General features: G+C 40.8%; 1 protein-coding gene across 1 annotated transcript; it reads left to right on the forward strand.

The window, feature by feature from the left end:
- Positions 1-1,752: 1,752 nt before the first annotated feature.
- LOC120562762 (calpain-2 catalytic subunit-like) lies at positions 1,753-6,014 on the forward strand. Its single transcript, XM_039806651.1, has 14 exons — positions 1,753-2,099; positions 2,622-2,691; positions 2,898-3,016; positions 3,272-3,405; positions 3,505-3,676; positions 3,805-3,885; positions 3,969-4,054; positions 4,151-4,225; positions 4,361-4,521; positions 4,603-4,772; positions 4,874-4,885; positions 5,027-5,235; positions 5,496-5,554; positions 5,639-6,014. Exons 1-13 carry the CDS (start codon positions 1,863-1,865, stop codon positions 5,503-5,505), a joined length of 1,536 nt encoding a protein of 511 aa, XP_039662585.1. The 5' UTR covers positions 1,753-1,862; the 3' UTR covers positions 5,506-5,554; positions 5,639-6,014.
- The last annotated feature ends 6,748 nt before the right edge of the window (positions 6,015-12,762 follow it).

Genomic DNA, 12,762 nt, shown 5'->3' on the forward strand with positions numbered 1-12,762 from the left:
GACAGTGGGCACAACTGGAGTCACATGTGCAAAACTCTAACTACAGTCTGCACTACCTACAGTCACCTGAGCTAAACAGTTCACATCACCTGCACAACTCATTCACAGCAACACAATTCTTAACACACATCTCAAACAGTATGCACAGGCCTCACTGAGATAACACACACACACACACACACACACACACACACACACACACACACACACACACACACCTGTCACCCAGAACACACTGAGAGTGAAAACACTAGCGTCAAACACCAATACAGAAATTACAAACTTTTTCATCTTTACAGTTTGAACAATTTGAGTGACTTGATACTACTCAACAGTTTATTTAAGGAAAAAATATAGATTGTATAGCATACCAATTTTTACATAAGGTAAACAAGAAGGAATGAAAATCTGCAGTTTTTTAAAATAAAGTATTTTGTCTCTAGTAATTACTGGAAAAAAAAAACTAAAGGTACATAACAGTACCAAAGAATAGTGTGACTAATCCTGCCTCTCTCAGCATCATGTGGCAAGTTCTCTTCATCACATTGGATGTCTTCATCATCTCTAAATACTAATGAATGTGGTGTTTCTATTGCTTTCACCTCCATTACTTTCTGAAAAACAGTAAGAACACAGTTTTACTATTGTAAAGATTTAGTGTTTTCACTTTTTTTTATAGCTGTGTATATAACCTCAGACATCTTACCTGGACATGTTGGTATCTTTGCTCTTTTACCTGTTTCTCTCTAACAGTACAGTGTAGAATTGTTTCATTCTTATTTGGTGTTTGTATACAAAAAAAGTCTTTCTGATCTTTCTCTGTATAAATACTGTATATGTTCACTAACTAGTCTAAAACAAGACACCTGCTTAGGCTTTCAGCTAAAATTGCAATCAGCAGTGTTTGATAGGCACCAGACTGAAATCTATTCTGTTCTGAATGTGTGGTTAACAGTTCTGACAGCAGTGTGTTAGCATTTGAACAAAGTGCTGTAAATCTACAGTGTTGTGCACGTTGTGGTTAAAGTCATGGGATAAGTGTGTAGAGTTTTGAAAACTGTGTTCAAGCAATGAAAAATGAACTAGAGTCTGGTCCACATGAACTGCTGCTGTGCAGACTGGAGTTAGAGTTTAGCACATTTGACTCCAGTGGTGCCCACTGTCGTTTAGCAAACGAAAAAAACTGTAATTAGGACACACGTGTACACAATAATTAATTAAAACGACACGTTTGCTGTGGAGTCAAACACAAAGTGGCTCTGTGGTTATTTCACAACTGCCTGATGCTGGTATTACAACAATTTAACTAGTGGATCTGCTGTGCGTAATTGTGGCTTATCAGTGACTTATTCACTCCTGTTTGACTTTTTTCCTGTTGAGGCTTCATTTTTTGGTTCATCCTGACTATCCTGTTATGATGAAGTTACCAGCTTGGACCTTTATTTAAAATCAAAATCGCAAATCGGAATTAAACCTGCAGCCTCTGACATCAAGGACAGAGCGTCTACCACTAGGCCACCCAGGCGCACATGACCAGTGAAGTGTGTGTGTGTGTGTGTGTGTGTGTGTGTGTGTGTGTGTGAGACTGTGTGTGTCTGTCTGTCTGTGTGTGTGTGTGTGTGTGTTTGTGTGAGATGTTCTGTTAATGTATATATATATATATATATATATTACTGTCTGTAATTGCAATTTGACTGTGTGGCAAAAATGCTGCGTCATGCTTACTAATCAGTGGCGATGTTTTTAATCCCACTGGGACCCCCCCACCTTTGTCAGCTATATAGGAGGCTGGGACAAAGGCAGCAGACGTCAACCTAACTCAGCTCACAGAGAGGAGGGCTATATACACTTCCAAGGTGAGGATGACATCCACGGCAGATCGACTGGCCCGTCAGCAGGACAGGGAAAAAGGCATTGGCACAAACAAGAAAGCAGTGAAGTTCTCCCAGCAGGATTATGAGACTCTGCGCCAGCAGTGTTTGAAGAGTGGACGCCTGTTTGAGGACAACTGCTTTTCAGCTGAGCCCACATCACTGGGCTACAAGGAGCTGGGACCAGATTCATCCAAAACCAAGGGGGTTGTTTGGAAAAGGCCAAAGGTAGGAAGCCTCTAAGAAAAAACACAGTAATGAAAACTAACCAAACAAATAAAGAACACTGTTTTTAAAATGATCCTATGGTTGGTGAGCTTGTCACTGACTTGACATTAAGTATTGTATTTCTTTCGTTTACTGAATTATGAATATTTAATCTTTTAAACTAAGACTTAAGTAAAAAACAATATACAGTATATAAAAAAAGAGAACCTGTACCCCGTTACTTTCTGCATCGCGATCAAAACACTTGAAAGCCACAGAAGTTTAAAGTTAAGATTCATACTGTATTACTATTCACCATAGTAATAATCTCTGGGAGAGAATTTACCTAAATGTGTTGAATCATGTGCTTATGAATTATTTTCATAGGGGTATTCTTAACTTGCAGCGCAGTCATCAAATCTAAATCATTAAACTGTATTTCTTCCTATTGTCTCTGTAGTGTGATACTGGAAAATCCAAAGAAAGATTTCTCAAAACTGCTCTAAAATGTTCAACTCTTTGATTGTTTGGTGCTCTATATAGGAGCTGTGCTCAAACCCAAAGTTCATTGTTGATGGAGCCACAAGGACGGACATTTGCCAAGGATCTCTGGGTAAGTGAGGGGAAAGAATGAATGGATGGATGGATGGATGGATGGATGGATGGGGTGTTTTGGATTTCCCTGGTCTATACCCCTCCACCCATTCGGCCACTAAACTTGTGGTGGTTTGTGGCCACATGCTGTTTACAGCGTCTTCTACACTACGGTAAATGCCACATATTGCTGAATCTCAGAGCATCTCTGATTTTACTGTGTAGGTGACTGCTGGCTTATGGCTGCAATAGCCAGTCTGACTCTAGACCAGCAGATCCTGGCTCGTGTAGTGCCCCAGGAACAAAGTTTTACTGAAGGTTACGCCGGGATATTTCACTTCCAGGTCAGACAAATACCCTTCTTATCTGACTTCTAACTTTTTTCCTGCCATGTCCGACCATAAAATGATGGCTCATGGTAATAGGGTAAAAAAAGCAATGAAATAGTGTACTTTTGTGTTTTGTACTAAGTTGCCCTTATTGCTTGTAAGAGAGTTTTTCAAGGATAAGAAAATAAGAACTTTCAATGCGTCACAATCGCTCATGAGTCATAAAAGAATTTGACGTTGAGTTTACTGATGGGAGTATTTTCTTCTCAGATCTGGCAGTTTGGTGAGTGGGTGGATGTGGTGATCGATGACCGTTTACCAACAAGAAATGGAAAGCTGCTGTTTGTTCACTCAGCGGTGGGCTCAGAGTTTTGGAGCGCGCTGCTGGAGAAGGCCTACGCCAAGTATGGATCGTTCTTTATTTGCTTCTTCCAAACGTTAATCCAGTGAAAATGTACAATATATAGTTGGTAAATCTGGTCACATCCCTCTGTGTCTGACAGGTTGTATGGCAGCTATGAGGCCCTGACAGGAGGATTACCTACTGAGGGTTTTGAGGATTTCACAGGAGGGATTGCAGAAGTATACTACTTAGACAAAGCTCCACCGACGCTCTTCCAAATCATGCAGAAGGCCATGAGCCTGGGTTCACTACTTGGTTGCTTTATTATTCAAGTAGGTCTTATTTTCATACTAATTTGCTTATTTTCATACGGATTTGCATGGTTACCTGCAAGCCAACACACCAACTGTAGTAAAGTACTCATGTCATCAGATTGAAGTGTTGTTCTTGGTGTTTTCAGAAGACCAGTGCCGAGACAGAGGCAGTTACACCTCTCAAACTTGTCAAGGGACATGCATACTCAGTCACTGGTGCAGAGGAGGTATATGATTATCTAAACTGTCAACATTATGCTGTTCTTTCAACTGCATGCAAATGACATTGCCTGCCGTTGCTCTCTCCCAGGTTCATTTCCAAGGTAAGCCGGTTCAGCTGGTTCGCATCAGGAACCCATGGGGTCAGGTGGAGTGGACTGGGCCTTGGAGTGATGGGTAAATAATTACGTTCTAGATCCATTAACCATTAGCTACCGTTATTTCCAGGATTATCCTAAAAGCACAATTTTACTTTTTTTTTATCACAATTAGGTCCATTGAATGGAACCATATCAGCAAAGATGAGAAATCAAAGTTGAACCATGTGGCTGTTGATGGTGAATTCTGGTAAATCTATTGGCTTTAACCATTCATTTACATGAGAATAAATGTAATATTTTACTTATTGCAACTATTTAAGCTCAGACTAGAAAAAGTGATGGACACAATGTTCTTTGTTGAGAAATGTGTTTCTCTCCTTAGGATGTCCTATTCAGACTTTATCAAGCAGTTCCTCAGGCTGGAGATCTGTAACTTGACCCCAGACGCGCTCACGTGTGATAAAGTGGGCCACTGGAACCACTACCAGTATGAAGGGATGTGGAGGAAGGGATCTACTGCAGGCGGCTGCCGCAATTTCTCAGGTAACAGAGAAACCATATGTATGTCTGAGCAAGATGTTCTGTTACACTTCATATAAAGAATTACACTTTTGTCTGTTCCAGCCACATTCTCGTCCAACCCTCAGTTTGTGGTGTGCCTGGAGGATGTGGATGATGATCCCCTGGATGGGAAGGATGGATGTACCTTTCTGGTTGGGCTCATGCAAAAGGATGGGCGACAGCAGAAGAAGCTCGGCCGCAACCTTGAGAGCATTGGCTTTGCCATTTATAAGGTGCCATAGAATAATTTGATGTTTCACTATCATGAAATCGGAGCTCTGTATTTGACTTATTTTTAAACAAAATAATTCTCCTGTCTGTTTCCTTTTTACAGGTCCCAGATCAGGTCTGTCTTTGTTATATCTCTTACTTGAAAAATTTGAAATGCAAAACACGTGTCACGAGTATTGCTTAATTGCATTGTGATTTTCTGGGTGGTTTCTTGACATTTCATTTATAAAAGGCCTTTTCTCCTGTTAATCTTCAGTACAAAGGCCAAAGCAATCTTCACCTGGGTCCAGATGTCCTGCTGCGACAGAGACCTGTGGCCACGAGCTCCTTCGTCCCTACACGGGAAGTGTGCAACCGCTTTAAACTTCCTCCAGGAGAATATGCCATTGTTCCCTCGACCTATGAGCCTGACAAGAATGGCAGCTTCCTGCTCAGGGTGTTCTCTGAGAAACCGGCTGCAGCCAGGTATTGTGTTACAGTAACATACAGACTGATTGATGTCTGCAGGCTGATGTAGACCTCAGAGCTTTGCTGTAATACAGCCATCTAGTGGACAAAGCTCAGAGACCAGCTCCTTCTCTGGTCAAAGAAAAGTCTTAAATTCACAGTCAAAACTTACTGTTAATGTTATTTTCTTTCACGCCAACAGAGTGTGTTCAAGCTATGCATTTCTTTTTTCAGTCCACTGGAGTTTCAGTGCACATTTTTTTCTGTCTCTCTACCAGAAATGTTTAGGGCTCTGGAGAGAGCTGACACAGGGGAGATTGAGCTGGATATGCAACAGGTGTGTAAGACGATAAAAAAGCTGCTGGTTTGTTGGCACTTCTAGTTTAGACAGCTTGCTGTATAATGTTGTTTCCTCTTACAGTGGCTGTGCCTGGTGGTCCTCTGACTCTGGAGACAAGACAACCGAGATGATACCTGCTGGAGGATTAACAATACATTTATTGAATTCACCAAAAAATCACATTTATTTTTTACAAACTAAGTATACTCAATGACAGTTCACATGCATTCTATAAGTTCCAAATGCTTGAACATGGCTAAAATGTGTTTGTTAATTTGAATCATATTTGCTGAACATAAACATGGGGACATGTTGTATCAGTCACATGTATTATTCCATTTTTAAATCTTTTTTGTGTGCAGCGGGAACAATTCTGTCTTGTTAGTTGGTGTTTTTGCTCTTTTAGGTGTTGCAAAACTTCTGTGAAATGCAAGAAAATAAAGAAACTAACAAACTATGGCCTCTGGACTATCAGACTATAATTTATAAAACCTTGCACAGATCAGACACATATGGTTAAAATAGTCAGAGGTGAATTAGTTTTCACTGTTTATTGATGGGGAGAGATTATTGCAGTATTGCAATTGCAGTAACTATGGTGTTAAGTAGGACCAAATGAAGTATAAATATAATTGTGATTTCATTCCACCAATCTAATCTTTTGTGGACCAGCACACGTTTCACATTCATCCATCTGGGCCAATCACGGGCCACCAATCACAGCCAGAGGCAGAGTAATGAGACAGGTGAGCAAGAGATCATGTTTGGCATGAACAATAAAGGGTGTGAAGACAGTGGAGCTACACATACGGCACAGAGCCTGTCTAAACACACACACACACACACACAGACACACACATACACACACGAGACAGTCGTAAATAGACATAAAGTTTTAATCTTTTAAAATGTCCAGCATTGCAGCTAAACTTCAGCCCAGCTGAGAGAAATTGCAGAAGATAGGATCCAACTCTCAGGCGGCCAAATACCTCAACCAGGAATTTGAATTTCTGAGAAAAAGCTGTCTGGAGAGAGGACAGCTGTTTCAGGGTGACTGCTTTGATGCTCTGCCCTCCTCCTTAGGCTTCAAAGAACTTGGACCAAATTCCTACAATGTTCAGGGCATCACTTAGAAGAGACATAAGGTGGGTACAATACGTAGATGGAAACAAACACCAAAAGATTCAACACAGTCTCACTCCCTACTCATCAAATGTCTGACGCATGGTCAAGGACCCCTGGCGTCAAGTTCCAACAAAAGAGGTGTACCTTTTGCGTTGTTTTTCGACGTGGGCGTCCGTCAGATAGACATTCATGTTAATCCCTCTCCGTCGGATATAGACGAAAGGAAATCAATGTCCATCAACGGTGATGCCATCACTTTATGCGACTATTGACTATAAATAAGGACACTAAATGTCTGATGATGTCATAGTTTATGTGACACATAATCATTTGTGATCTCACAGAGACATTTCATGATGTCAAATTACTGTGACTCAATCAATGACACAATAATGATGTCACTAGTGATTGAACTAAGTTTTTGTTGCAAAGGATCTGTGATATCATCACTGACATCACTGACTCGTTACCTCACCCCATGTGAAGGCAGCATGTTACATCATCAATCACATCATGGTACATTGTCTCTATGAGATCATAAATGATGATGTGTAACATAAACTGTGACATCATCAGTGACATCACAGAGCATTGTCTTGAGAGTTTATGAATAGGACCCGTTACTCCCAAGTCAATACGTAATTGTCCATACAACTCAGGCGTAAGAAACATGCACTCTTAGGGCTGCGTGGCATTGTCAAAAAACAACCTGATGGGAGTAGAGGGTCCTATTCATAAACTCTCAAGACAATGGTCTGTGATGTCACTGATGATGTCACAAATCCTTTGCAACAAAAACATTGGTTCAATCACCGTTGTGTCATTGATGGTGTCACAGGAATTTGACATCATGGAATGTTGTCTCTGTGACATTCCATGATGTCATTCCATGATATCATTCCATGTTTACAGTAATTATAATTTTATATAGAAAAAAATATATTTTTGCTAATATACTGTATCTTCATTAGAATTTATGACAGTATCTTGTTTTATGTTGATCAGACAGCTGTTTGTGTAGGATATTAATTGTAAGAATGGCTTTGTAAATTCTTCATATCATCTATGAGAGGCAATATTTAGATTTATTTTATACAATGGTCTCAGGTTGACGTGTGTCATCCACCTCGAAATGAAAACTGGCTGAAAACACACACAGACACACACACACACACACACACACACACACACACACATACACACACACACAGACACACACACACACACACACATACACACACACACACATACACACACACAGACACACACACAGACACACACACACACACAGACACACACAGACACACACACACACACACACACACACACACATACACACACACACAGACACACACAGACACACACACACATACACACACACACAGACAGACATACACATACACACACACACACAGACAGACAGACACACACACACAACAACACAACACAACACACATACATACACACAGAGACACACACAACACACAAACACACAGACACAACCGCGACACACACACACAACAATACAAGCATGATAACGCACGCTTATGTTGCACGCTGAAGGAAACTGAAACTAAAGTAACAAACACTCTGAAAACTGACTCAAAGTAAAGTGAAATGAAATCTAAAAGTCTAACGTAAAGATAAAGCTGATAGATTAAAGTCTCCGAGCTGAACATGCAGAGTCTAAATTAAACGCTATCAGTGGTGCTGACACGACAGAAAAACACAAAAGTCAAACGTCTTGTTCTGAGAAACAGGAACTGAAAGTAACAGTTGCTGAATATGTTTTAATACACTTAATACATATTAACTGTATTACAGTTTTTCTGAATTGCTAAAACACTAAATCCCATTGTAAAAACTAAACTGGCAACTGCCAAAACTCTATTATCAAATCAATCACACTGTTGTCAAAATCTTAAACACTATTCATCTGTTGAATCGCCCATTTACCAAAACTCTAAACACTCTCTCAAACACAGAACACAACTTTGCAGTGTCATACACTTGTACCCAGAATGGTGCACACAGGCTACAGAAGTTAAACACAACTAACACAATGTTCTCATCCTTTACACACTACCACTCAAAATTGAAAACACATGTGTCCAATCAGTGCACACAATTAGAAAACAGTATTTAAGCCTAGTCAAATGCAAATGGAATGAGTTGATCCAACAATGGAGCAGAACAGAGGAAGAGGTGGAAGAGGTAGAGGTAGAGGTAGAGGTAGAGGTAGAGGTAGAGGTAGAGGTAGAGGATGAGGAGTCTGTGTCAGAGGTGGTGGGCGAGGACAAAGACCAAGCAGATCAATAATTTCAAATGACATTCGAGCAACTTTCATAGATCATGTTCTGGGGCATGGCATGACTATGAGGGAGGCAGGGCAACGTGTGCAACCAAACCTAAGCAGGTTCTCAGTGGCTTCTATAATCCAGACCTTCAGAGAAGAAAACAGATAAAGTATACTTGTCTCAGAAAGGGGACAATGAGACATAACTTTTCCATGGTACTGTGTTTTTAAAACATTTACTGAATATATATGTCAATAATGTGTGTGTATGTGTATACTTCTAACTAAATAAGGGTTCTTTTACATAATTGAAAGACGGCCCGCCGAGGGTGGAGGAGGCACAACGATGTTCTCACAACACCAGGAGACACTTATCGTGGATATGGTCCGTCAGAACAATGCAATTCGACTGCATGAAATACAGCAGCGGATTGTAGAAGACAACGTAGATTTCGAGGGAATAAATAGTGTGAGTCTGTCAACAATTGATCGTCTCCTGCAACGCAACAAGATATGGATGAAACAAGTTTATCGGGTACCATTTGAGTGAAACAGCGAGAGAGTGAAAGAGCTACGATGTCAATATGTGCAAGTAAGTAAACTCAGTACTTGAAAGTACTGTGTAGTTTGGGAAGCAGCACATGTATACATCTTACTGTGTCATTTATGGAACTAAATGTAGTTTTCACTGTGTACAGAGAATCTTTGAGCTTGACTCAATGGCTATGCCTCATGAATACATTTTCATGGATGAAGCTGGATTCAATCTAGCCAAAAGGAGAAGAAGAGGTCGCTATCACTATGGGGTTCTCAACAGTCATGTTACTGTTGGGTCATACAACACCGAACTGCTACTAACATTCCTGGATGGTCTACGGGGTGCTCTGCTCGAGCAGAGGGAGCGCGAGCAGGCGGAGCGTCCCATGTATGTTGTCATTTGGGACAATGTGAGCTTTCACCGTGGTCCGAGAATACGCGACTGGTTTCAAAATGAGCAGCATTTTATTAATGTCTTTCTTCCACCATACTCTCCCTTCTTAAACCCTATCGAGGAGTTTTTCTCGGCATGGAGATGGAAAGTGTATGACCATAACCCTTACACACAGGAGAACCTAATTCAAGCAATGACTGGAGCATGTGGCGACATCAGCGTGGAATCTTGCCAGGGCTGGATTCGGCATGCTAAAGGATTCTTTCCCCGTTGCCTTGTAAGGGAGAACATAGCATGTGACGTGGATGAAGTCCTGTGGCCTCACCCAGCAGAGAGGCGTGATCCTGAGGCAGAATAAATGCTGTAAACAGGTCTTATTTTTTTTTTTCGTTCCATAACTTTTGTTTCTCTTTTCTGCTGCAGTTTTTTTTAAAGCTTTATTTTATTTCTTTTTGTTTAAATCTGAGTACAAGAATAAAATTATTCCTGCTATCCCACAGTGTTTTGCATTTATTTATGTAGTGTGTAATGGTTGCTAAGTTGTGTTTGCACATTAGCTGGTTTTGTGTGGGTTTGATTAAAGTTAAAATGGTTTTGGGTCAAATGTTTGGTTTTGCAAGAGGAGTCAGAGGTTTTGTGAATGTAGCTTGAAAATTGGGTTTTGTGTTCACAGTTTAGAGAAAAGGAGAGCAGGTTTCAAGAAATGTGTCTTAGCAATTCAGAAAAACTGTAATACACTTTCCTGAAAAACACTTACAGTTTGTTTGGATTGCTTACACACTAAAATTAAAAGTAGTACACTATTAGCAAAACCTTACACTCAAGAAGCAAAACATCAGCCCATATTTGCACAACTATAAGCACATTGTCAACCTCACACTTATTGCAAAACTCTACACACAGTGATTTGCAAAACACTAAACACACTTAACATACATTACACACAAAAATCGATCATGAAGTCACTTCCTTGCAATACCAAAGCACTGACTGTCAAATTACCGCACCATCCAACCAATTGGTTCAACACAGTCATCAGGTGTGCAAACACTTGTTTGCTTAATTGTAGACACACCAATCAGGTGTGTAAGCACTATAAAAAGCAGCAGGTGAGTTCATCGGTCTTCAAGCACAATGGAAAGAGTCAGAGAAAGAGTAAGACGAGGAGGAGAACAAGGAGGAGGAGGAAGGGGAGGAAGAGGAATCAACAGAGGAGGAATCTGTCATATAATGATGTATTATGTGCCTGTTCATTACTAGGGGTTTTACGGTAACTCAGTGAATGAGTGAGATCTCGCTATAGTCTTGAAGGTTATCGCGAGGCTGGTGTGGATATACTGACTAATGGCATGTGTTCAAAATAAACGAGAGCTCCGGCTAAAAGAGTATAAGGCCTCCGGTATTCCCATTTTACAGAATAAACAGAGGAAGAGGAAGAGAGGGAGGTCATGCTGGAGGTAGAGGTAGAGGAAGAGGAAGAGGAAGACAAGAAGGTGCTCAAAGAGGACCGAATCTGACAAATGAGATCCGCGCAACACTGGATGACCACGTTGTCAACCACGGCCTGACGCTGAGGGAGGCTAGACTGCGAGTACAGCCAAATCTAAGCCGATACACAGTGGCAAGTGTGATAAGAACATTTCGACTGGAAAATAGGTATTGTGAAAATATCATCATATCAAAAACATCTGCACGGTTTCAGTAACTGCTTACAGTACTGTATTCTGTGCACTATCAGCACTTCTGTTACCTTTTCCTGTGAAATTACTGTACTACTGTATACTGTTTTTTTTCTACATAGGATTGAGGGTCAGGAACGACAAGAGGGAAGGCCGCCTATGTTCACAGAACAGCAAGAGAGGGAGATGGTAAACATGGTTTCAGCCAACAATGCTCTAACACTCAATCAGCTCCAAACTAACATTGTCAATAACCACGCCAGTTTCAACGATATCCATCAGGTCTCAACATCAACACTGGCACGCATCCTAAAAAAAAAAGGATGCGTGACGTAACGTAGTGTGTGTGTTATCATGTGATATTCCAGGTATCTCTCCTGCTGCTGACTCTAGAACTCATTTCTCTCCTGTCATTCAGGTAAATATACTTTATAAAATGTCCCAGGGCAATGTGGGGGTAATATAACACCCAGCCATTACACAGAATGGGGTCCTCCACCACCATGCCCATATGGGCCCTTACAACACAGCACTCATACTTACATTCTTGGACCAATTGCACAACATAACAGCAGCAAATCAAATCGATCATATGCAATACATTGTTGTCTGGGACAATGTGTCTTTCCACCGCTCTGCTCTGGTTCAGAACTGGTTTCAGCAACATCCACGTTTCACCGTCCTATATCTTCCACCATACTCTCCATTCCTCAACCCTATAGAAGAGTTTTTCTGGGCATGGCTGTGGAAGGTATATGATCTCCGTCTCCAGGCTGAGGTACCCCTCATCCAAGCCATGGAGGAGGCCTGGGACCAGATGGAGGTAGCAGCAATGCAAGGATGGATTCGTCATTCAAGACCTTTCTTTCCAAGGTGTCTTGCTAATGACAACATTGCCTGCGATGTTGATGAAATTCTCTGGCCAGATCCAGCTAGGCCAAGACACAATGTCTAGTTTTGTTGTGTTTGTTTTTTTTTACAGTAAACTTACAGTACAATACGTAAAGTGACATTTTGTTACAGTATTATGAATCTCCATGTCCACATTTTGGGCGTGTTGAGAAATAAATAAGTTTCTTCAGTCTGCAACATTGGTCTGGTGTAGTGTTTGGTGAATTTACATTATATTTGTACTTTGTTGATGGTAGCCTACTCTAATCATAGGGAAGTAGAA

This window comes from Perca fluviatilis, chromosome 7, assembly GCF_010015445.1.
Source record: "Perca fluviatilis chromosome 7, GENO_Pfluv_1.0, whole genome shotgun sequence".
NCBI lineage: Eukaryota > Metazoa > Chordata > Actinopteri > Perciformes > Percidae > Perca > Perca fluviatilis.

What these genes read in the sequence shown, in the direction of transcription:
- LOC120562762 (XM_039806651.1), top strand. Translation starts at nt 1,863, where the DNA reads ATGACATCCACGGCAGATCGACTGGCCCGTCAGCAGGACAGGGAAAAA. An exon ending in TTGTTTGGAAAAGGCCAAAG is followed by an intron (nt 2,100 to 2,621) that starts GTAGGAAGCCTC and finishes TGCTCTATATAG; the next exon opens with GAGCTGTGCTCAAACCCAAA. An exon ending in CTGGAGAAGGCCTACGCCAA is followed by an intron (nt 3,406 to 3,504) that starts GTATGGATCGTT and finishes TGTGTCTGACAG; the next exon opens with GTTGTATGGCAGCTATGAGG.